Source organism: Notolepis coatsorum, assembly GCF_963971535.1.
Source record: "Notolepis coatsorum genome assembly, chromosome: 3".
Classification (NCBI taxonomy): domain Eukaryota; kingdom Metazoa; phylum Chordata; class Actinopteri; order Aulopiformes; family Paralepididae; genus Notolepis; species Notolepis coatsorum.
Window position 1 is genome coordinate 100,552,164 of NC_140167.1, and position 27,037 is coordinate 100,579,200.

Below are 27,037 nucleotides of genomic sequence, written 5' to 3' on the forward strand. Positions count from 1 at the left end.
CACGCGTTACTCCTCGCCACTGAGAGATCGAGCTGCGCAGGTGAAAAGATGCGACTGCTGTTACCTCAAGTACCGGAGGGGACTTGTGCTATGTATGACTTAGTCCACATTGCAGCCGGCTTGTGGGAGGCAAGAAACAGCGTCCGTGACAGGGGAGGGTTGAATTGGATGATACGAAATTGGGATGGGAGAAAATATAGAAAATGGGAGAAAAAAGTGGATCAAAAAAAAATAAGGTTTAATCATCTTTCCTTTATTAATTTCCTTAGATTTTGTGTACACATGATCTCAAGAAGGTACTGAACAAGATCAGTGGTCATTATTATCATGGTGTTATTCACTGTCAAAGATGCAAAGAAAAATCATAATTCATATTCTCCTTTGTTTCATCACAATTTAAGCAAGCCTAGTAATAGACACAATATTTCTGACACTGTGAATACATTCCCTGAGGTCCATAGATGTACCTAGATACCAAGAATATGCAAATAGCCCTTGTAGAAGTGGAGCAATATTCCATTTACCTAGGTATATATTTTAGGTGGATTTTCACCACGTGTGGAACAGGTTAAAGCTACAAATTCAAATGAAATTCCCCTTTGAGCTTCTCTGATTGGTTAGAAGAATGTTTAGAATGGAATATATCTGCACTGCTGCTACACTGATACATGAACCTCACTCACAGTAGACTGTAGGGCTGTCAAAATTGGTCAAAAATAACATTAGAATATTCCTTCTAAAAAACACATAGGTTCGAACCATTCGAATATCTATTGTTGCACATTATGTCCACAAGAGGGCAAACCAAAACAATGGGAGACATAACTAGCAGGCTATAGGTCATTTATTTAAACTAAATAAATATCAACATACCTACACCAGCATACAAATAGAATAATGTTTTATCTCAATCTCTCAGAAGGGTCTGTCTCTCGGAGCAAGATCAAATGAATGAAAGTTCATGGTATATATAACGGACATTTATACACAGCAGCGCGCCTCCGAAAAAGGCGTGATAAACATCAACAATATATTTTCCTTGACATGAAACGTGAAATAGTAATCAAACCATTGGGTTTGATGCTTCTACAATGAATTATTCAATATCTGTTCAGTAAGCCTACAGTAGCATATATACTTGTTTCATGTTTTGTTTAAATAAAATTAAGGCACACAATCCCTAGAAATGTGACTAAACAAAGTTGTTTTGCCCTGAGGGATGATTTACAATAAAGTGCTATAAAAAAGTTAGGGTACTTAAATTCTTGACAGTATAACTCTCAACCCGCTAGCATTAGCACTTAGCACACAAAAAGATACATGTAACTTAGCTGACTTAACGCTAACTGGTTCAGCTGCCAGTAGACCATCACTGTACGAATTGGAAGAGCCATCACGTGTCACGCTAACTCTTCCAGAAGCTTTGTGGTCCGGTCTTGAACTTTCCATAAATGTGTCTCCATAAATCCATTTTAGTTAGATCCAGCACTGAATGTATCTTGTGATTATTATCAATTTTCGACGACGACAACAACTATTAGCCGTTATCTATTTCCTGGTTGATTCCGGACATGATGTCACACGAATGCCGGGCTGCTCAGCCAATAGACAATTAGTTTTATTAGTGTGCACGTATACTTTTATCCAGTGCTTTTGTAAGGTGCACGTAAAGGGCACAGTGATATCCCATGAATATATCTGCCCCGTCTCTCCTGTCCGTCACGCAGCGTGTTCAGACACACAAGAAAAGTCGAAAGGGAGACCACCAAGGCTATTTCTAAAATATATATATAAAACACAATTCACACAATTTGAATATACATTTTTACAATTGCATGTATGTTTTTTTTAACAATTCGATTATTAATTTGAACATAGAATATTCGTTGACAGCCCTAGTAGACTGTGAGCCAGTATGGCCATGTTCAGCACGTTGTCATATGTTTTGGAGAACATTTTTAACAAAATAATCTGATAAAAATGTTTACACATTGTAGCTTTCATGAATGTAGCTTGGGTATAAGACACATATTTATATAGTTTATATAATTAAATAGTCCTGCTACAGTTCCTGATAGGCCTATGGCTGGAAATGTAGCACAGCAAACCACTACTGCATAAAGCAGAGTAGCGTTGGGCAATATATCAATATGTATTGTTTACCATAGGGGTACCGGCACCATTATTGAGTATATGGAGGTGTAGTCTGACGTCACTTTAGTTTCCCGTGCGGTCCACCCATATAAGGATTTATCATTAGGAAAATGTATTATCGGCTATTGTAATAATTCTGCCTCATGGACATTGGCAGGCTTTCCATTTTTGCACAAAATGAGTTCCCTTCTATCACTAACATTATTGTTTAAGCATTTTATGGTTGAAATAAAATTATACGTAATTATATTTCGATTAATTGTTTCATGTTGAGCTATAGATTGTGGATGAATACACACAGAAAGGTACACCATGCCAATGTTCATGCTTTATTTGTTTTAAACTAGACGATTTAGAAATGTGTCCGTTGGAAATACATTGCAATTTCAAGCGAGGTGGACCGGTCCGGAAACAACAATGACGTCACCACTACACACACCTCCCTATTGGCCTGATACCAGTACTCTAAAGTACTCTATAAGAACTGAGTAGTTACACAATGCTATTTAAAGGCGAATGCCATCTATTTAAAGAATTTACATAATGTTCCTGTTGCCCCAGGACAGTTCAGTCAGTATCTGTGAACACGCACCACTCTCTCCTAAAGCTAGACATCAGAGAGAGAACTCTCCAATCTGTGATGTCACTGGGATGTAAAACCTGGGGTGACTCTATAGACAATGAATGGGGTTCTGACATTATGATGCTATGAAATGTTTTTTTTATGGTCTTCACACACTGTACATTCTGCAGTGTGTTGTATGATTAATTGTGTTGCTGCTTATAGGTACTTTGATATCCCCATGGAAATTCTCCCCCAAGTCAAAAGCTCCTCTGAAATATATGGTTACATGGTAAGTTCTTGTGAAAGCCTCCTGGCCTAACTTGTATGTTTGTCAAGTTTGTGTGCTGATTTATTTTCTTTATAAAAACAATTATAGAAAATCTTTGCCAGTCAACATATTTTAGACGGTTTCAAAGTGACAGCAATAGCATTCTAAAAAGACCCACGTTTATTTCTTGTTGCAATGTTTGCTGATATAATAGTTGACAGTAAATACACTGGTGTCCAAACTGTTCCCTAGCAAAAAAAAATCCAGTGAAAGTGTCCCCCCCATCCTATTCAAGACAGGTCGATTCTAATCAAATCTAAGTGGAACCATAAACTGCTGACATGGCCTGATATGGTCCAATGTTCTCTTCTAAAGCAGGGGATGAGCAACAGGAAGACTCATAAGAGTTCCTCATATCTGAACTGTAAAGGAGGTTGTTAAGCAAGTATCTCTCTTGTGCCAAATGTCATTTCCAATCTCTGTCTGAGAAACCACACATGCTTAGGTTGAAATGGTATTGATTGAAAAATGCCCTTGTCTTAGCGTAGAGCAACACCGCAGCAAAACAGGTCAGTCCTCTCTCTTTAAATAGCGCTGGCAGAGAGCACCAAATCCCTGTCGACTATGTCAGTTGTTTTTGCAACGTGTACTTTACTCTTTGTCTAGAGGTCAACAACACTTTCCTTAGGCTCCTCCCATCTTGTGTTACACTTTCCTTAGGCTCCTCCCATCTTGTGTTACACTTTCCTTAGGCTCCTCCCAGCTCGTGTTACACTGCTTTGTCCCCAAAACGCCTGCTCACTGTCCCAAAGACGGGTGACCTGAATCTCTGAGCCATCTCTCTGCTCTCTTCAATTTTCCAACGCCACACTTTCCCCACACTTAAAGGGATAGTTCAGTTTTTTTGGAACCCTGGCCCTATTTGCCACTTACCAAATTATTGTTGATTGGTAGAGTTCTTTCTGAACACAATGCGTGCTGTTCCTCATTATTGGCTAGTTAGCCACAAAACAGTGCCAGTTGCCAATGCAAAGTCGATGGGGTCAAGCTCTGTACAATCTAATCCACAGTGCAAAGTATATCTCCATTGTCTTTGAGACAGGAGCTTGGCCCCAGCATTTCCCAGCCCTAAGACCCTAAGAAGGCTTTTGAGAATATACTGACAAATATATTTAAAAGTTATAGTCTGTTAGACAATCAGAAAGACTGATAACGACACAAACTAATGACAGGATAATCAATCAAAACAGACTAAACCAATCAAGTAACTTCAAACTAAAGTGTCTTATGACCATTGATTGATTGATTGATTGATTGAAAACTTTATTAACAGATTGCAGAATGTGTACAATACAGTACAGCTCAATACACACAATTGTTAAGGGGATGCAGACCAGATAAAGACTTTTGTCTTGTTTACATCAGGGTCACCCATTTTCAATTCATCAGGACATAACATACGTGACATACAGATAGACAGTACTGCCACATCTATACATTTATGACATACCAGATTTGCAAATACAGTACTGTTTGTGATACAAAGAGTCCAGAAAAGAGAGTGTATACATTTGACGTAAAAACTGTACATTGGGGGAGGTTGGGTAGGTGGGGTGGGGTTGGATGGGTGGGGGGGGTGGGGCGGGGGGGGGGGGGGGGGGGGGGCTGTACATTGGAGGTGGTTGGGGGGGGGGGGTTGGGTAGGAGGGGTGGTTGGGGAACACTGTACAACTGTACAAGCAAAACTGTACATTGGAATGTTGACAAAACCATACTTGGTCATTTTCTGTACATTGGAGGGGGTTGGGTTAGGACATTTACAGGGGCCAGTTTCGAATTGCAGTCTCCCGTAGGTGTTCTTTGAGAGTGGTTTTGAAAGTGGGTAGTCATTCACATTCCTTTACAGCTTTGGGTAGGGCGTTCCACATTGATGTGGCATAATTGCAAAACGTGTTTAGTCCCTTGTTTGAGCTGAATCTGGGTTTAACATGATTTGTGGAGCTCCCTCTGGTGTTGTGATTGTGGTATTCACTGACCTTTGGGAAGTATTTTGACATGTACATGGGTACCTTGGTCGTGTAGTGTATCTTGTAGACCAGGCCCATTGCAAGTTGCTGTACTCTGTCGTCTACTCTAAGCCATCCTAGGTTGTCAAAGTGGGCAGGGGTGAGGTGGGTTCTGGGAGTAAGGTCAAGCAGTAGTCTGACCAGTTTGTTTTGAGATGTTTGTAATTTAGTTTTTAGCGCCTTTGAGGTGCTTTGGTACCATGAGGTGCAAGCATAGTCGTAGTACCCTTGAATGAGTGCTCCTGCCAGAGTCTTCAGGGTATTCTTGTTTACCAGAGAGGAGATCCGGTACAAGAATCGAGTTTGTTGGTTGACTTTTTTTATTACATTGGATGCCATTTTGTCACAGGAAAGATTAGCCTCTAGGATGGAGCCCAGGTAGGTAATTTCATCTTTCCTTGTGACAATATTGTCACCCACTGTAACTGAGAAGCCGTCGGTCTTGCTGAGTTTGTTATTTGAACCGAAGAGAATGGACTCTGTTTTGCCCATGTGTAATGATAGTTTGTTATCAGCGAGCCATATGCGGATTTTGCCTAGTTCCGAGCTGAGGGTTTTTTCAATCTGTAACTTGTTCTTGTCAGAGACCAGCAGGGCTGAGTCGTCTGTGAACAAGAACAAGTTGCAGTCACAAGCTGACGACATGTTAGGAACAGTAGCGGTCCTAGTATGCTTCCTTGTGGAACACCACAGCTCACTGTGAGGGGGGGGGATAGGGTACCGTTTACCTCCACCATCTGTTCCCTCCCCTCAAGGTAGGATTGCATCTAACAGGGGTTTAACACATTGGCGGCCACTGGGATGCGTCTAATATCACTCTAGACGACCAGCATATGTAAACAGACTTGGGGCTGTTTGTAGAGCTAAATCTATACTTTATAGTATTGCTATCTGTCCATTCTCATTGTCAATTGAGACCATAAACCGTCCCTTCAAAATGGCTTAAAGAAAAAAAAAATTCATCAATACGTTCTAATTTTATAGCGCCATGAATATAAGCGTTATACGGGATTCCGGATAGGATATTTCCTGGAAGGCGAGATAAAGGGCTAATAGCTACTAACGTTATATCCAATGGCATTTCCGTTATACATAAGCTACAGTTAAAACTCAAACTGCATATGATCGGCACGATCCTCAAGCATGTATGCATGAAAGGGGGGGGCGGGGGACGTCGTTTCTTATTATTGATTACCAATAACTGTGTTCGTCTAAGTAGCCACATACGCTGGTCGGCTGGTTGAGTATCATAACAAGGCCCGATCAGGCTGTAATTTACGTGAAAAAGATCTTACCATGAGCCGGTTGGATCCCCCCGAGCATTTCCCCGTTATCGATCGCCATCTGGTAGATCGATATGTCCATTGGCTGATGATAAATCCCCTTATTGCATAGTGAAATCCACGATCCAAAACGTATTCCAAGCTACAGGCTGCACATCCAGAATCCAGCTAACTGGAAACTCCATTGAAAGGTCCAAAAAAATAATGCACCGTTCAGCCACAGGGCACACTGCATTATCGCGACAGCGCCCCTAAGAGGATCTGGCCGGTAATGCACTTTGTCGAATTCAAAGAGTAGGGTACATCTGCAGTGCAGCTCGGCGACCTTGAATAGGTTATTAAAATGGAATAAAAGCCAAAACAACTTGCCACGGATATATCCGTCCTTCGGTCCTTTAACACTATGGCGACCGCAGTCTTGCAGCGATTTAGGCCTCAGAGGACAGAGGATTGTAAACAAACCGATGTACTTTCTAAGAGCCATATATATCATTTATAGTATTGCTATCTGTCCATTCTCATTGTCACTTGAGTGCATAAACCGTGCCTTCATAATGGCTTAAAGAAAATAAAGATCCATCGGTTGGTTGTCATTTTATAGCGTCGTGAATATAAGGTATATCGCGCTTTTCGTCTAGGCTTTTCTTCAGGAGGCTGCAAAAAAGACTAAACGTTGGCGCCGTTATATCAAACGCCATTTCTGCTGTATATATACGAATGAAATAAAACAAACTGCGTAGCATCCGGACTATTACAGAGCATCTATGGATGAGGTGGCGGGGAACGCCGATCAGTATTATTGATTAGCAATAGAGTGTGCGTTCAGATAGCCAATGTCAGTAGTCTATCACGTTAGGTTATAAAACAATGTCCAATCCAGCTGTAATTTGGGGTAATATTATCCTACCGTCAGGCCATGTGATCGCCGGCAGCATTTCCTCACCAGTCATCGGATTCTGGTAGATCGATGTACATTGGCTAATCATAAATCCCATTATTCCACGCTGAAAAATACGTTCGGCAAGCTGATCAAAGATGGAGGGTCTTCGTTTGGAATCGAGGCTCTATGATCCGCCCACAGGACTGTAAAAGCAATTTCTTTTTAAATCCCCACAATGATACTGCAGTGGAGCGATGGCGCCCCTAAGCGGATCTGGCCGGTACTGCATGTTTCGAAAATCAAATATGTGGAAAGATCCTGCAAGTGGATCGGGGACCTAATAAGCGTTATGAATATGGAATAAAACAATAAAAACTTGTCACGAGTATACTCGTGGCTCTGGACCACAACACATGGAATCGAAACACGTATATACTCGTGAACGGACGCCATAGTGTTAAGCATGGAATCGAAACACGGATATATCCTTTCTTGGGCGGGATTGTGTTAAACTGTGTGACCCAATATTTGTATTGTTATTACCTGCATTGCTTTTACCCTTTTTCTTATTCTCTGCATTGCTTTATTCTGTCTATTTTATGCTCATTTTATGTCTATTTTACTGCTATGAAGCACTTTGGGCTGCCTGTATGAAAGGTGCTATACAAATAAAGGTTATTATTATTATTATTATTATTATTATTATTATTATTATTATTATTATTATTATTATTATTATTATTATTATGATTATTATTATTATTATTGTTGTTGTTGTTGTTGTTATTGTTATTACTATTATTATTATTCCATACATTTGGAACTCTTGTTGTGCTAACTCCTTGGCTAATAAAGGTGCATTAAAATAGCAGTGTTGCTTTTAGAGTGAAGTTGAACAGATGATCTCAACTTTCTCCTCAACATCTAAACACCTTGTTGTTGTTTGTTCTCCTCTTCTAGAAGTCCAGCTCTCTGGCAGGGATTCCAATCTCGGGGGTAAGAAGATGTTCCCGTCATGTCAGCTGTTTGTTTGTGTGCAGGGCCGCGCAGAGACCTTTAGAGGGGCAGGTGCTCAAATGTAAGGGCACATGTATCAAAATGTTAGAACACCAACTACAGCGTAACATAACCAGCCAAACTATAGCATTAGCAACCAATATTCAGAGAATGTAACACGGAATTTTACAACAAACTGCATCATACTATATGAGTATGCCTTAGAATAGTTTGGGATTTATCAAAATGTATTATAGATTTCTATTGGCTAATGGGCCCGTCATTCCAAGAGGGAGGGCGACGCGTCACGCAACATAACAGAAAACCATGCACCTCAGACAGACAGGCATTCAAATATTTATTTATAATATTATAAAATGTATTCTTGATGAGGGCATTGCTCTTTACAAAAATAATTATAAAAAAAAAAAGCCTTGCCAAAAAAGGGCACTTTGGTCATCAAGGAAGGGGCACATGGGCAAGTGCTTGGGTACCCAAAGCCCCCCCTCTGCACGTGCCTGGTGTGCAGTGTGTTGTACTTGAGGTGATGGACAGTCACAATGTCTACACTCTTCTTGTAGATATGAGGGCGTTTGTTGGAAAGAGCTCTGGCTGTGTTGGCTGTGGGTTGTTGTTGTTGTGGTGAGTTTGTGTTTTTGTAGGCAGGGGATGATCTGATCTCAAATATGGATGTAATCCATTACTTTTTACTACAATATAGATTCGTTTTGGGTCCTTGGATAAACATCATTGGTCTCATTCCCGAAATTTTTTCAAATATATATTCTGGAAGACTTATCTTGGAACCACTGAGACATAATCTATGACAAGTACACTCTGAGTCCTGAACGTGCTGGTAATATGTCTTAAGTGGCTGAAAAGGTCGCACAAATTATATTATCTCATATCTGCTTGGAGAATGGCATTTTTTTTTTTTTTTATCTTTTTCCCCCTCCATTTTTCCTCCGATTTTCTCCCATCCCAATGTTAGTCGTATGCCAATTCCCAATCCCCTTCCTGGTCGCTGCGCACTTACCCCCCACAGTCAGATCATCTGGGAGAGTGGAGGCTATCACGTGCTTCCTCCGACACACGTCCAGCCAATCAACTGCTTCTTTTCACCTGGCAGCGCGGATCCTCCCTGAGAGGGCGTAGCGTGTGGAAGGATCACACTATCCCACTCAGGTCCTATCCGCGCTTAGCAGGCGCCCCGACCGAACTGTAGGAGTCGCTGTTTACAACGACCCGGACCCACCCCGCCAGCTTCTCCCACCCTCTAATACAGCCAATTGTATTAGTGTGAACGGCCAGCCAAGCTGGTGACAACCCCGGAGCTGTGAGCTGGATTCGAACAGGCGAATCCAGCTCACAGCTCCGGGGTTGGTGACGAACGCAATCTCCGCTACGCCACCTAACCGCACCTGGAGAATGGCATTCTGTCTTAAACTCTAAAGCGCGTTCCCGTTCAGCTCATTTGCATACAAAACAACGCCTCCATAGCTCCTTATAAGGCAACTGGTGACGCAGCTGTGTGAAATGGAATGGCGGAAGTGCTTTGCGAGCCGCGTGATTACGAAACCTAGCGTCAGTCAGTGCCAATCAGAGAGCGTCTCCGAGAAATGCGGCTAGGTTTCGTAATCACGCTTGCGCCCATCAAAACTAGATTAGATGAATGTATTGGCATCATATACAGCTCGCGGTACACACCTGCCGCAGCGCACACACACACACACATGCGCGCGCAGTACTGTATATGAATGAATGAATGACATATAATATATATAGCCTACGGCGGGCGTAATGAATGAACGCAGTATGGCTTATTATTCCATAATTAAGCCTATAGGCTACTGTTCATTCGTAGGCGCACACAAGACTTGTTATGGAATATTAATGCAGTCTATTTCCACCGATTAGCTTTAGTTCTTATTTATTTATCCACTGTCATTTCAGTGTTGGTGTATAGGCTATATAGTGTATTTCAATAAGTTTAATTGATTAATGATATATTCGAAGGAATGCAGGTTTATAGCTATATCAACCCCCTCCAATGTACAGTAAATGACCAAGTATGGTTTTGTCAATATTCCAATGTACAGTTTTGCTTGTACAGTGTAAGTCTACCACCCCTCCTACCCAACCTCCTCCAACAGTTTCTACGTCAAATTTACTCTCTTTTCTGGACTCTTTTTGTATCACAAACAGTACTGTATTTGCAAATCTGGTATGTCATAAATGTATAGATGTAGCAGTACTGTCTATCTGTGTCATGTGTGTCATATATGTCCTGATGAATTGAAAATGGGGGACCCTGATGTAAACAAGACGAAATTCTTTCTCTGGTCTGCATCCCCTTATGTAATTGAGCTGTACTGTACTGTACCCATTCTGCAATCTGTTAATAAAGTTTTCAAACAATCAATCAATCAAACAAAGGTCTGTCCCATTGTATACCAATCAATGGGATAAATTGCATGTTGACCTGCATTCTTTCAAATGTATATAATTAATCATTAAAACAGATGTGTAACAAATAAGAAATACAAATTCCACAGAAGGCATTCAATTATTATTATTTTCAATCATTTCACAATAATTGCATAATTGTGTTTGAATATCTGAGTAATTATTTGTCCAAAATAGCTGGTTCAGATATGGTTAATCCAGCTGCCCTGTGATCAGATGAATCCATATTATTTATTTTTCCGACATCAAATGCGTAATTTCTTATCGTACAAATATTGTCATATTTATTTTAATTATGATTAAGTAATTAATTCCAATGAGGCCTGTAGCGTTGATGTGAAGGAATCACTATGAGAACACAGTCTGTTAAGTTATAATAACATTTTAAATTAGTCAATCAATCATGAGATTTGATCGTGGGCTGAGAGCATAATATTTAAGTGTGCTCCTCAGCACTCTTAAATCTGCTCTCAGCCACGATCAAATAAGATCTCAGGAAAGTTTGGGGACTCCCACTCCCAGCCCTAATATGTCTTAAATGGGCCGAAATCTGACGAAATATTTTGTCGTAACTTCGTTCGGGAATGAGACCCATTGTGATGAGACATGCTTCTCCATTAGGGAGATTTGATGTCCTTCTCTATGTGTGAAGATTACAGAACATCTAGTTATTTTGCTTTGATTTCTGACATGTGTCACACGTCATGGTGCCCAAATGCGTCCACCTTTTTATAGGATTCTATTACATTTGCATAACAATAGCGAATATTACCTACCTTGCGCCGTTTTCATTGGAGTTTTTTACAAATTAACGCTGTTTTATTTGTCCTATATATGCGGATAACATTTAAAAACTTAAATTGTACCATTTTGGTTCCCTTTAGACAACAAACATAATGCTAATGATGCACTTTAATTATGATAATTAGGTGGCCATTCACGGTCACTGTAGAGGTGATGTGAGGGCGCATTCATAGTTTAACGCTCCCGTGTTCAGATCGCATTTTCATCACCTTTTACTGACCTGCTGACCTGTGAACTGTGAAAAAAGATCTTGGAATCTGTAGTTCTTTAGTTTGAACCTGTTTTCATCCTTTTAATCAATGCTGCCATCTACTGTCAACTGGAAGGTAGTGTATAAAGCGTTTGTCTACCATCTCATCTCAGGAGCAAACAACATCCCCATTTTATTTGTCTAACAAACAAAATATTAATCACAATCACTTGTCACATTAACATTTGTGAGTACATGTGTTTTCAACAGCCAGCACTTCATAACATTTTATAAACAATATATAAAAAATATAATAAACATAACTTAGAACAATATCAACTATTTACAGCACACCATACATATTTATAAATTTTTTCATTCATACGCTCATTCATCCAAACACCAGTAACACCAGAAACTAGCATCTTCCTCCTCCTCCTCCTCCCACTGGACACAGATGGTGTGGAACCATTTGTGATAGTTGTCACACTGGACCCACGACACCAAACCCTCAGAGTCCACAGGGGGGTTCGCCTCTCTACACCGGCCACACTCCCAGGTCCCCAGCTTCTGCCTCTTGGTGGAGTGACCTGCAGTTAAAAAGAAATGTATTATTATGACGCTGCTTGATTACAATATACCAATAATAAATATGAATAACTATCTATATAGTACTTTTCACACATGGACCACAGTTCAAAGTGCCCCACAGCAATTTGTATAAAATCAGCACATTTTTGACAAAATAAATAACAATTCATAAGTTTGCCCTGACGAACTCAAAAAACATAAGTAACATGCCGATGGGTGTCGTGGGTCTGGCGTGGGAGGAGGACGTCGATGCTCCTGATGGTCCAGGAATACAGGAGGCTGCAGACACAAAAAAGGGAGCACCACTCAAAAAATTAATTTTGTTTGGTTTGGTAAATATTGCGCTATGAACAGTCTATCAGTGTACTGTGTGTGTGTGTAGGCCGTAGGGGCAGGTACAATAAGAGTTTTTCTTCCGGTTCCTTTTGGCCATGGACATTTGTAGATCGTGTTTTTTTTCACAGTTGTTTGAAAAAGCTTACGTGGGAGGGAGAGGAAGTTGGCTGGGACACCCGGTGGGACTGCGGTGGGACTGCCGGCTCTGAGTAAATGGTTAAGAAACAATAAAACATGATTATTTATTCATATGAAAATGTATACTTTTTTTTGCTAACTGAGAATGCTGTCTCCCAAATAACTGTTAGAAGAAAACAAATAAGTAAATACCATCCATTATGGCTGTTGGGGAGGAAGAGGTGGAGGGGTGGTGATCTTCCCCTCTCAAAGCAGGCAGGCGAGTGCTGGTGGAGGCTACAGGCGGGCAGCAGACTGTGGGAGGCAGAAGAGGGGGGCATGGAGGCTGAGGCTGAGGGCCGGCGATGGCAAGACCGGAGCTGGTGGTGGGAGCGGCCCGGGGGGACACTCCTCTTCTGCGGCTGGGGAGAGAGCCGCCACATGGGGTACGGGAGGAGGTTGTGGGAGTCCTTGATGTTTCAGCCCGCTGCCGCTGTCGGTCTGCCCTGGCCAGAGCTCCTGCCTCGGCGCGGGCGGCGCGGTCCTCTGTCTCGTCGATGGCATCCGTCATCTCCTGGGCGGTGAGCAGGCGGGCCTTGGTGGTGTTCCTCCTGACCTTTCCAGATCTTCGGGTGAACTCTATCTGGGCCAGGAGTTGTCCCAGGTCCGCTGTGATCCTCCCTGCTGTTACAAGGGGGTGGTTGAGGTAGGGGTTCGGGGGTGAGTCCTGGACTGGAGCACGGGGGCTGGGTGGGGGGCTGGGAGCACGGGGGCTGGGTGGGGGGCTGGGAGCATGGGGGCTGGGTGGGGGGCTAGGAGCACGGGGGCTGGGTGGGGGGCTAGGAGCACGGGGGCTGGGCTGGGGGGTAACAGCAGAGTTGGCACCAGGAGATGCAGGGGGAGTGGCAGGGGCAGACGGCATGACCCGCGACCAATCAATAGCCGCAGGGTCTAGAGGGTAGAGGCCACACCTCCTGAAGCCAGCCACCACCACCCTCCGATCTTTCTGCCTCTGGTAGGTGTCTCTGAACAGAAATCATGAAGGAGCGGCTAACTGCCGACAGATCTCCCACAAGCCCGGAGAAATCTGCCTTCAAGGGTGCAAAGAAACTCACATCCAGAGGCTGAAGGATGTGAGAGGTGTGTGGCCCAGGAGAATGACCCTCTCCCTCTGTGCCGTCCGGACCAGCTCTGGATCCAGGTGGGACTGGTGACCGTCCATCACGAGCAGCAGGGGGCGCTCCTCCGTGGCATACTTCAGGAAGTGGTCGGTGAACCACTTCCTAAAAAAAGCTCTGAGTCAATGTACCCCGCTGGCGACTTCCCGTAGAGGGCATTGGGGACTACCTCCCTATTGTAGGGCCCTCCTGGGTAGCCCCCCTTATAAATAATAAAAGGGGGGACGTCCTCCCCAGCCGCGTTGAGGCAGGCCAGGACCGTGATGTGTTCCCTGGTTCCCTGGGCCTGCCTGTAGGCGTGCTTCGTCCCACGTTGGAGTCCATCTGAAACCCCGTCTCGTCACAGTTGTAAATATGACGGGGTTTCTCCCTCAGCCCGTGCTCCTCCAAGGTGGTGGTGAGGAGCTTGAAGTATTCTTCTATGGCCCCCCTCTTGGCGCTGGCTGCCCTCCCACGGTCAATGGTGTCCGGGATCCGGATCGTGAGGCGATGGTGTTGCCTCTCCCTGAAATTAATCCACCACCCCTGGCCAAGGGATGTTTTTAGGTTCCCTGGGTGGCGGAGGTTATAGATGGCCAGGGCGTGGGCCAGGACCTGCGACCTCGTCAGCGGAAACCCATAACTGGCAGAGTACAAGCAGTACTCCACCAGGGAACTTTCATCTTCAGGGGTAAGATAGGTGCTCCGGCCGATGTTGCAGGCCAGAGACACCTTTCCGCTGAGTCGGTCGATCAGGCTGGACTTAGGGACCTCGAACAACGTGGCTGCCCGCCTCGCACTCCACCTGCCTGCTCTGACCTCTGCGATGGCCTGGTCCATAGCCTCCGGGGCCCACAGGCGCACCTTCCTCTCCCTCTTCCGCATTTGCCGGATATTAGGCATGCTCTGCAAACACACACAAATATTTTAAACAAGAAAGTAAAATAATATGAACTTTATTATTATTGTACGACTGACGAGTTTATTTTATTTGATTTATTTAGCACATTATTTAAAAAAAACAGTGCTAGGAGGGAACTTATGTGAGTGATTTATGATGAAATTTAATTAGATTTGAATAGTTTTTTTGAATATGGATAAGGAGGTTGTTGACCTCAATGATGAATTTAGTTTATTGCTATGGTTTGTTGGATATGAGTGAAATTCTGATGAAAAGATGAAGAACAATGGAAGGTATCAAGAACATCTTGCCTATTGTTAATTAACTTGAATATGAATGAGCATGAAACCAAAATGATTATGCTGAAATATTACCAGACATGCAAACACACACACACACACACAACCTTACCTTCACCCAGTTCAGCATGGCAGCCTCACACACACACACACACACCTCCATTCAACTGTAGAGAAACAAACAAGCTGTGAGGATTCGCCTGTCCCTGGACCTTTTTTCCCTGTCTACTCTCCTCAACAGCCCCCACCCTTGCGAGGACTTTTCCCTGTCTCCTACTCTTCACCAGCCCCCACCCTTGCGAGGACTTTTCCCTGTCTCCTACTCTTCACCAGCCCCCACCCTTGCGAGGGCTTTTCCCTGTCTCCTACTCTTCACCAGCCCCCACCCTTGCGAGGACTTTTCCCTGTCTCCTACTCTTCACCAGCCCCCACCTTTGGACATTCTTGTTCCCCTACCTTCACGCACCTGTTGGGAGTTTGCGATCGGGAGAGTACTTAGGTTGCAGACTCCCCTCCAGTCCTTGTCGGGTCGTTCTGTGTTCTGTACGTTACCATCTGTACGCTGGTTCTGTACGCTGGTTCTGCCGTTTCCTGAGACGACGTGCCAGCCATCACCACCTGTCGCCGTGTGCCTGGAGTGGGACACCGCCTTCGCTCTCTAATTCTCTACGGGAGGACTCCGGTGTTCCCACTCCAGACGTCAACCCGGCTCGCCATCGCTCCCTATTCCATGGGGGGATGGCGTGTTCTTCCTCGGACCCCGGCTCGCCATCGCTCCCTATTCCACGGGGGGATGGCGTGTTCTTCCTCGGACCCCGGCTCGCCATCGCTCCCTATTCCACGGGAGGATGGCGTGTTCTCCCTCGGACCCCGGCTCGCCATCGCTCCCTATTTCCACGGGAGGATGGCGTGTGTTCTCGCCCCGGTCCCCTGGGACCCCCTTTGTTCTGCGCTGCCCGTCTGCAGCATCCGAGGAGGAGGAGGAGGATTCCTTTCTGAGCAGCAGAGCCCTACTCGGTGTAGGGACGGAAGAGGATCCCCGTGCCCGGCCTCCGCCGTCGGGCCCCGGTCCCCGTGCCCGGCCTCCGCCGTTGGATTCCTGTCCCCGTCCCCAGCCCCTCTCTCCGGTTCTCTGTCCCTGTCCCCAGCCCGCCTCTCCGGGCGTCTGTCCCTGTCCCCAGCCCGCCTCTCCGGGCCTCTGTCCCTGTCCCCGTCCCCAGCCCCTCTCTCCGGGCCTCTGTCCCCGTCTCCAGCCCGCCTCTCCGGGCCTCTGTCCCTGTCCCACTCTCCAGTGCCCCTAGTCCCTTAGCCTGTTCGCCTGTTAAAGGCACAGTGCCGCAGTTTTCATATTTCATGGACTCTAGTGTTTTTTGTGTTCTCCCTTAAAGGGACTGTGCCGCTTTTTGTTATATAATAAATATTGCCCTGTTTTGGCTTACTCTCATACCTGTCTTGTGTTGTGCTATTGGGGTCGGTTTCAAACCATAAAACAAACCTACCGTCTGTGCTGCGCTGTCTCTGGACTTTATGTCACTCTGTGGGGCGGCGTGGCTCAGGGGTAGAGCGGGTTGTCCAATGATCCAAGGGTTGGTGGTTCGAATCCCGCTCAAGCCCATGTCCATCCCACTGCCGTTGTGTCCTTGGGCAAGACACTTAACCTACTTGCCTCGTATGAATGTGTATGCATGTGAATGAATGTTGGTGGTGGTCGGAGGGGCCGTAGGCGTTGATTATTCGCCACGCTTCCGTGAGTCTGCCTCAGGGCAGCTCTGGCTGCAATTGTAGCTTACCACCACCGGGATGACTGTGTATGAACGAATAATGGACTCTGTGAAGCGCTCTGGGTCAGTGAAGAGCGCTATATAAATCCAAGTCATTATTATTATTATCATTATGCCTCAGATGTTTTTTTTTTTTTTTTAAACACACATATAAACAAACATGACAACACACGATAAGATACACAAGCATTAATATACAGTGTATATCCAACGAAATTACCATTTATACCAATGTCTTATTCAGGATATACCCCTAATACCTGTTATCTAAAAACCTACACACATATGCTCCAGCTCGAACCCCCCCCTCCCGGACCCCTCTTTGGATAGTACCTCCATTATCCCTCGCTCCTAACCAGACACTACCATTATAAGCTAGCTTTTATTCTCTCCACCACTTCTAACCACATTGACATTTTGGATTCATTGAGACCCAGAATTCTTGCTGTAGATATTTCTTGATAAATCACATCGAGATATGTAAGAAACCAAACTTTCCGGCACATTTTTTCCGGTTGAAACCAGCGTGATGCGATCAGCTTTTTAGCTACTGTGATACCCGATAAAACCAATCTCTTTAGCTGTGGATTTACTGCAAAAAAAGATGTTTTTTTATACAGAGATAGAGAGAGAGAGAGAAAACCAGTTCATTATTTTCCCCGTGACAATTGTTCTCGATTATTTTCGCGCAACCTCAGTTCATCACTTCAGACAAACTTAGATCTCTTCTTAAGATTACAAATGTACAACACATTTCGTCAGACAAAACACTGGCTATATATGCTAGAAACATAAACAAACGATCTGACTTCATCTTGGGGCGAGTGGGAGTTCATGTTTAAAGAACAGGATGCTACTTTTACTTGGAAAACAGCGTTGCCCCGAACACATTCGAACAATTATAACGTCACAGTGGTACAAACGTTCACATCTAGTAGTCTTTAGATGACTAAATATAGATGAATACTCATGACATTTGATATATATACTCTAAGTATGATTTCATATCACCTACCTTTCGACGTCAAAATCTGGTGGGGCTGTGAGTAAAGATCCAGAATGCCGCGCAAGATGGGGCGTGACCGAAGTTGGGTTTGGGGGCGTTCCCAGATAAAGAGGGTGACCGGGATTGGTTTACGTTCCGTTAGCTCTTTGTGTGAGATTTAAAGATGGAGGAAATTATCAGATACTGATTTTACCCCATTTTAGCCTGATATTGATAATAATTTACAGTATTATTATCAATGTATTTTAGTTGTTTTCTTTGTTTGTTTTCTGTAATGTTAGGCCTATATGGTTATTCATGGTCAGGGCTGGGAGAGAAGCTTAGAAGCTTAGTACATTGGGTATAACTATGCTTGGTACATTGGGTAACTTGGGTATAGCTATGCTTGGTACATTGGGTATAACTGTGCTTGGTACATTGGGTATAACTGTGCTTGGTACATTGGGTATAACTGTGCTTGGTACATTGGGTAATGGGTATAGCTATGCTTGGTACATTGGGTATAGCTGTGCTTGGTACATTGGGTATAGCTATGCTTGGTACATTGGGTATAACTGTGCTTGGTACATTGGGTATAGCTGTGCTTGGTACATTGGGTATAGCTGTGCTTGGTACATTGGGTATAGCTGTGCTTGGTACATTAGGTATAACTGTGCTTGGTACATTGGGTATAGCTGTGCTTGGTACATTGGGTATAACTGTGCTTGGTACATTGGGTATAGCTATGCTTGGTACATTGGGTATAACTGTGCTTGGTACATTGGGTATAGCTATGCTTGGTACATTGGGTATAGCTGTGCTTGGTACATTGGGTATAGCTGTGCTTGGTACATTGGGTATAACTGTGCTTGGTACATTGGGTATAGCTGTGCTTGGTACATTGGGTATAGCTGTGCTTGGTACATTGGGTATAGCTGTGCTTGGTACATTGGGTATAACTGTGCTTGGTACATTGGGTATAACTGTGCTTAGTACATTGGGTATAGCTATGCTTGGTACATTGGGTATAACTGTGCTTGGTACATTGGGTATAACTGTGCTTGGTACATTGGGTAATGGGTATAACTATGCTTGGTACATTGGGTATAGCTGTGCTTGGTACATTGGGTATAACTGTGCTTGGTACATTGGGTATAGCTGTGCTTGGTACATTGGGTATAACTGTGCTTGGTACATTGGGTATAACTGTGCTTGGTACATTGGGTATAGCTATGCTTGGTACATTGGGTATAACTGTGCTTGGTACATTGGGTATAACTGTGCTTGGTACATTGGGTATAACTGTGCTTGGTACATTGGGTATAGCTATGCTTGGTACATTGGGTATAACTGTGCTTGGTACATTGGGTATAGCTATGCTTGGTACATTGGGTATAACTGTGCTTGGTACATTGGGTATAGCTATGCTTGGTACATTGGGTATAACTGTGCTTGGTACATTGGGTATAGCTATGCTTGGTACATTGGGTATAACTATGCTTGGTACATTGGGTATAACTGTGCTTGGTGCATTGGGTATAGCTATGCTTGGTACATTGGGTATAACTGTGCTTGGTACATTGGGTATAGCTATGCTTGGTACATTGGGTATAACTATGCTTGGTACATTGGGTATAACTGTGCTTGGTACATTGGGTATAACTATGCTTGGTACATTGGGTATAACTGTGCTTGGTACATTGGGTATAACTATGCTTGGTACATTGGGTATAACTGTGCTTGGTACATTGGGTAATGGGTATAGCTATGCTTGGTACATTGGGTATAACTGTGCTTGGTACATTGGGTATAACTGTGCTTGGTACATTGGGTATAACTGTGCTTGGTACATTGGGTAATGGGTATAGCTATGCTTGGTACATTGGGTATAACTATGCTTGGTACATTGGGTATAGCTGTGCTTGGTACATTGGGTATAACTGTGCTTGGTACATTGGGTATAACTGTGCTTGGTACATTGGGTATAACTGTGCTTGGTACATTGGGTATAACTATGCTTGGTACATTGGGTATAACTGTGCTTGGTACATTGGGTATAGCTGTGCTTGGTACATTGGGTATAACTGTGCTTGGTACATTGGGTATAACTGTGCTTGGTACATTGGGTATAGCTATGCTTGGTACATTGGGTATAACTGTGCTTGGTACATTGGGTATAACTGTGCTTGGTACATTGGGTATAGCTATGCTTGGTACATTGGGTATAACTGTGCTTGGTACATTGGGTATAACTGTGCTTGGTACATTGGGTATAGCTATGCTTGGTACATTGGGTATAACTGTGCTTGGTACATTGGGTATAACTGTGCTTGGTACATTGGGTATAACTGTGCTTGGTACATTGGGTATAGCTATGCTTGGTACATTGGGTATAACTGTGCTTGGTACATTGGGTATAACTGTGCTTGGTACATTGGGTATAACTGTGCTTGGTACATTGGGTATAACTGTGCTTGGTACATTGGGTATAGCTGTGCTTGGTACATTGGGTATAACTGTGCTTGGTACATTGGGTAATGGGTATAGCTATGCTTGGTACATTGGGTATAACTGTGCTTGGTACATTGGGTATAACTGTGCTTGGTACATTGGGTATAACTGTGCTTGGTACATTGGGTATAACTGTGCTTGGTACATTGGGTAATGGGTATAGCTATGCTTGGTACATTGGGTATAGCTATGCTTGGTACATTGGGCATAGCTGTGCTTAGTACATTGGGCATAGCTGTGCTTGGTACATTGGGTATAACTGTGCTTGGTACATTGGGTAATGGGTATAGCTATGCTTGGTACATTGGGTATAGCTATGCTTGGTACATTGGGCATAGCTGTGCTTGGTACATTGGGTAATGGGTATAGCTGTGCTTGGTACATTGGGTATAGCTATGCTTGGTACATTGGGCATAGCTGTGCTTTGTACATTGGGTAATGGGTATAGCTATGCTTGGTACATTGGGTAATGGGTATAGCTGTGCTTTGTACATTGGGTAATGGGTATAGCTATGCTTGGTACATTGGGTAATGGGTATAACTGTGCTTGGTACATTGGGCATAGCTGTGCTTGGCTGCAACTAATGGGGATCCGAAGAATAAACAATAGCAGTGTGGGTGCACCCATCATTGGGTGTGTGCTCAACAGTGCATGAATTAATGGTTTATTTCAAACAATATAAAATAATCTAGAAATAACAATACAAGGATAATTAGCTGTGAAAAGAAAAATAATAAAGTAAGATACAATAATAAAACAAAAAAGCAGTCTCTTATCTGATAAGGAATAGGAAGAAGCAAGATGTTTATCAGGTCCTACATCTTATTGCAATAAACATTTAACAATCTTTTTTTTTCTCAGTCTTTTCAATATATCAAAGCTTCATCAGTAGTCCTACATAACCAAGTACACCTTCAAACACAGTGTTAAAATGTCTTGCAACTAAATCAAGACATTGGCCGGTACAGAGAGACTCAGAAGGAGCTTCTATCCCCAGGCCATCAGATGCTCAATGACAATGACACTATGTAACAACCCATCATCTACACTCACTGCACACACATCCACACGTACACACTCACTTTAAACAAACACTCACCTTACCACTCACTTTAGACACTTTAACACACTTTATATTGATCTATTATTAAAGATATTTGCACTACATTCATACCTCATTTGCACCCTGCCCTAAGTTTTGTATCTCATTTCTGCATTGTACCTCACTCACTGTTACTCATTTTACTCTATATTGTATATATGTATGTTGACTGAACATTCCTTTCATTTACTTACTTCTTAATAACCTTTTTTACTGTATGTAGCACACTCTCATGGGCTCATACAGAAACAAGCATTTCATCATAAAGTATTCTATATTTTGTTGTGACAAATAATAAACAAACTTGAACTTGAACTTGAATCATCTGCAAAAAAAAACTTGACGATCAGTCAATCGATTCGAGTTAATACACAATCATTATTGTTAATAAATAGTTATTGTACAATCAATAGGTTTACATGCATGCATGGTTGATTCCTTGTCAAGAGGTGTGATTGACGGGGGCTTCTTCCTGGTGTCTCAGTGTCTAGGTGACCAGTCAGCCGCTCTGGTCGGTCAGATGTGCCTCCAGGATGGTCAGACCAAAAACACGTAAGACCTCTAACCCTCAACTGTCCTGTAGAAACTGTTGTCATCATATAATGTACTTATTAATGTATTCATTTATCTTCCTAATGCATGTGCTGCATTCATTTCAGATGAGAACTCAATCAGAATCTGAGAAATTGCATTGATGTGTAAGCAGCACTACATGATTTACTGTGTTGGGGTCCAATCAAAGTTTGTACTGTATAATCAAAAATAAAAAAGGCTCACAGCCAAGTAGTGATACAAACACCAAATATCAACATGTATCGCAGCAGCAAGGAGGCTGGAAGGTACTCCAGAGAGAAGGCTACGGTATCAAGAAAGATGTGAAGATTATGTAGAAACATGGTCTCCTTCCAAACACCCCTCCCACTCCCAGGAATCTTCACCATAGTATAGACAAATACAACTATTTGTTTATTTACTCACACCCTGCCCCCTCCTCTTGATCCTCCAATCACAACTGTTGCTTCCCTGAGACAAACGATTGGTCAATTCATTATCTGGAGAAAGACCTTTGACTTCTAGCAACTGAGACTCACAAGAACGTGGGAATGAGTGGAAAAACACAGAATGACCATCTAACTTGTAAATGATAAGGTTATAAAGACACACACAACCCCTGACCTTTACTCTCTGAACCCTCTGTTCCCCAGCAGGAAGAATAATAATAATAATTATACACTTTATATGTATAGCACTTTTCAAAAACAGTTGCAAAGGGTTTTACAGAACAACAAAGTAAAATCTAATAATACAATAATAAGATAATTTGAATATAATCAAAAAAGGCCTTTTCTTAAAAGTATGTTTTGAGGAGTATTTTGAAAGACGATAATTAATAGACCTTTCAAGTGTTGTATGGCGATTTATAATTCTTTACTGCTAATTCAAAATCCCCAGCCTTATCAGAGAGAGAGACACGTCTAAATTAGAAGACCTTGTTCAAGGTCAAGAGCCTGTGTGACCTGTCTGAGAGCTGTGTTGTCTGGCTTGAATTTATCCAAAGCCCCATTCTTAAAAGGAATGTGGAAAAGAGATCAAATGTAAGAGAGGTAGAATGTTTGCAGTTTAAGATCAGATGGTCCCCACCCCTCAATTACTCTAATTGTAATGGAGAAAAGGCCAAGCCAGGTGCCTGGCCTGAAGTTGTTAACCTTAACCTGGAATGATCAGTAACAAGCTGTCATTTGGCTCATAACCATCGGATGCTGGTAGAGGTTTGAGCAGGTAAACTCACTGTCCACATTTCCCCTAAAAGGATATAGCAAAATATTTGATGCAGTTTATAATATTCTGCTAACAACATTGGGACATGATGGGTCAACATCAGACTGTCAAATGAACTTGTTGCCTTTAGTTTACGTTCTAGCTGTGAGTTCTAGGTTCATGGTCTAGCTGTGGGTTCTACTGTAAGTTCATGGTCTAGATGTGGGTTCTAGGTTTATGGTTTAGGTGTGGGTTCTAGGTTCATGGTCTAGATCAGGGGTTCCCAAAGTGGGGTTGGGGGTCGCGAGCCGCCGCGGGGGGGGGGGGGGGGTTGGGGGTCGCCAGATGATTTTAATTATTATATATTTTTTTATCCAATATATATTTTTTTTAAATGTTATGCAGTCAGGCCACTGAACTTAGAAGCAGGCCAGACCAGTGTTTCTAGTTGCAGCAGCGGAATAGTTAGATAACCTAGGTGGGGAACAACCAGGTTATCGCTCTCTCTCTCTCTCTCTTGCTCTCACACACACACAAAGGGAGCCGCATGTGATTGGTGGAGGCGGGACCCTTACAAAAAACAAAAAATCCATCAAAATCAGTGTTGTTGCTAATCATTGACACATGCATTGCTAGCCTGTAATAATCCCCCCCAGAAAAATCTACTTTGCATTTGATATATTGCAAATATATGCCATCACACACACTGGCATTTAAATGGTTAGAATTATAAAATGAATATGTGGTGTTATGATCAGGGCTGAAGTTGAATAAAAGATTGTATTTTTTTCAATCTGACATTACAAAAAAACAGAAAATCCATCAAAATCAGTGTTGTTGCTAATCATACATATGCTAGCCTGTTTCTTATTTTATTTTTTTTATTTTTTACTTACATTTTTATTTAACATTTATAGACATACAACTAGGGATGCTCGATATTGGCTTTTTTACCGATACCGATATACCGATATTGTCCAACTCTTAATTTCCGATACCGATATCAACCGATATCAACCAATACCGATATATGCAGGGTCCCCCCCCCCCCAAAAAATGGAATAATTTCAAGTAATTAACATTACATATCTCTTGTTGTGGAATTAACACAACATTATGCATACTTTTGACAATAAATAAAATCAGAATTTGTTCTTACTTGCTTGCCTGGGTAAATAAAGGTTATAGAAATGTAAAAAAATATATATAATGTTTTATTTCTTTTTTTGAAAACCGATACCGATATTTTCCGATATCACATTTTAATGCCGATATCGGCCGATAATATCGGTAGGCCGATAATATCGGATATCCCTACATACAACACAATATTTACAGTGACATCCATAACATAACAACATACAGACATGGGTCCCTTGAATATGGCCTCGTTCAGCCATCCAGACCCCCGTACACCCCCCCCTCCCCCCCCCCCCCCCCCTGAGTTAAGCCCATTGGAGCCCCCCATATCCCAGGCCGCTGCACTCGTAGCCGGGCCCCCAGCGTCATGGGTCCCTTGAATCAATTGGGTCAGGCCCCGTAGAGGAAAGGATAGGGGACTCCCCCCCCACCGAGCCACGCCCGCTATTTCCCATGCCCCCGAGAGCCCCACCCCTCGCCCATCGACCCCCCAACACACAGGGCCCCGCCGGGCAAAGCCCAGCCGCTCTGATCCCCCCGAGAGAAACCCCTCCCTCCCGCCCTCCTCCCCGAGAGACAGAACACCCCCATATCCTGGTCCACCATGCGCGGAGCCGAGCCTCCCGAGCCCCCACCCACCCCCGCCCGCCCGACCGCCAGACCCCCGGCCCACGAGAGCCCCAAGCCCAGGCCCGCAGAAGGCCTAAGCACCACGCCTCAATGGCCCCCCGCCAAGGACCCCAGGAAACCCCACCCCACCCCCCCACACCAATCCCACAACACGCAAAGCCCCCCCTCCCCCGGATCGAACCGCCGGAACGATGGCCCCTCCCCCTGACACCCCCCCCCCCCCCACTGAATCCAGCCTGCCCACCTCTGTACCTCACATGTATGTCACCGACATCACCGCCTACATTTATGAAACTAAACTAACAACACAATAAGAAAAAATGACATGAATATAAATGGTTATAAACAATAATTTGTGATGCCATCACAAACACTGGCATTTTTACAAATAAAAAAATTCCTGCACCAGAATGCAGGAAATGAAGTCTTTGTAACAAGAAATGTCCTGGTGGGGGACCCCCAGACCCCCTGCTCAAAAAGTGGCCTGACTGGGGCTATATTTTGCACTATATTTCCTGGCCTGAATGATTTCCCCAGTCCGGCCCTGGTTAAAAGCCTCCAATGCTTATTAGTGTGTGTGCGTTTGAACGTTTGCATGTTTCAACCATACATTTCCACTTATTAAAAAAAAAATTATAATAATAATAGATTTTTTTTACTTCCTATAATAGTAACACCGTTATTTGGGGGTCGCGGCCTGAAAAGTTTGGGAACCCCTGGTCTAGATGTTGGTTCTAGGTTTATGGTCTAGGTGTGGGTTCTAGGTTTATGATGTGATGACGTAGATGTGGCTTTGACCCAGAGATGGGGATTCAAGTTGGTGAGTTGGCTTTCACTCACTATCTACCTCTTATTTTATTTATTTTTTATTGATCTTTTTCCCCCTCCTTTTTCCTCCGATTTTCTCCCATCCCAATGTTAGTCGTTATGCCAATTCCGAATCCCCTTCCTGGTCGCTGCGCACTTACCCCCCACAGTCGGTCTGGGAGAGTGGAGGCTATCACGTGCTTCCTCCGACACACGTCCAGCCAATCAACCGCTTCTTTTCACCTGGCAGCGCGGATTCTCACTGAGAGGGCGTAGCATGTGGAAGGATCACACTATCCCACTTAGATCCTATCCGCGCTTAGCAGGCGCCCCGACCGAACTGTAGGAGTCGCTGTTTACAACGACCCGGACCCACCCCGCCAGCTTCTCCCACCCTCTAATACAGCCAATTGTATTAGTGTGAACGGCCAGCCAAGCTGGTGACAACCCCGGAGCTGTGAGCTGGATTCGAACAGGCGAATCCAGCGTCTCCGGTGTTGGTGACGAATGCAATCTCCGCTACGCCACCTGACCGCCCAGACTATCTACCTCTTATTAATTATTCAGGAAATAATCATTTTGAGAAGCACAAGGGAGAGAGAAATATACGCGTACAGTCCAGGGACATGCGCGGGACAGGAGAGTCAGACAGGCAGGAGTCGATACACGGGTACAGGGTAGTCAGCCAGGTAGGGGTCAAAACGGGTACAGGTCCTCATACGTTCCGGGAAAAAAAGGCAAGGAGAGTTGTCAGGCAGGCAGGGGGTCAGGGGTCAGGGGTCAGAGCACATCTATCGAGAGCCAGAGATCAGGGTGAAGAGCCAGGTAGGACTGTGGGGAAAGGAGGACAACAAAGGGTTAGGCACGGTCGGAGAACAATGGACTAGAGAACTATACGAGAGAGAGCAGAATAACGCGACTAACTGGGAAATATGAAGTTACCATCTGGCAGCTCATCATGACATCTGCGGTGTGGGGTTATTATATCACTGACGTAATTGGCCCACACAGACGTCAATCAGCTGCTACGCTGACGGCAGCACACCTGCATTCCATACCTGACTAACGAGAGAGGGAGAGAGAGAGGGAGGGAGTAGCCAGGTAGGAACTGTGACACTACCTGCTGTACCCGACTTCATTCAACAGTATCTACCTGTACCCAATATTGTGTATTGTGCATATTGTGGTGTCCAATACCAGTCCTATTGGAGAAGACTAATCATATGTAGGGCAAGTGGTTTGGTTGCCT

General features: G+C 43.8%; 1 protein-coding gene across 1 annotated transcript in view; it reads left to right on the top strand.

Moving 5' to 3' along the window:
* The window catches only part of LOC311224484 (glycerol kinase-like), a 95,701-nt gene that overhangs the window by 38,149 nt on the left and 30,515 nt on the right, over positions 1-27,037 (top strand). Inside the window, exons 8-10 of the mRNA XM_084309499.1 lie at positions 2,942-3,008; positions 8,177-8,212; positions 21,938-22,005. Coding sequence (XP_084165625.1) covers positions 2,942-3,008; positions 8,177-8,212; positions 21,938-22,005 — 171 coding nt within the window. The remainder of the gene's footprint in view (positions 1-2,941; positions 3,009-8,176; positions 8,213-21,937; positions 22,006-27,037) is intronic.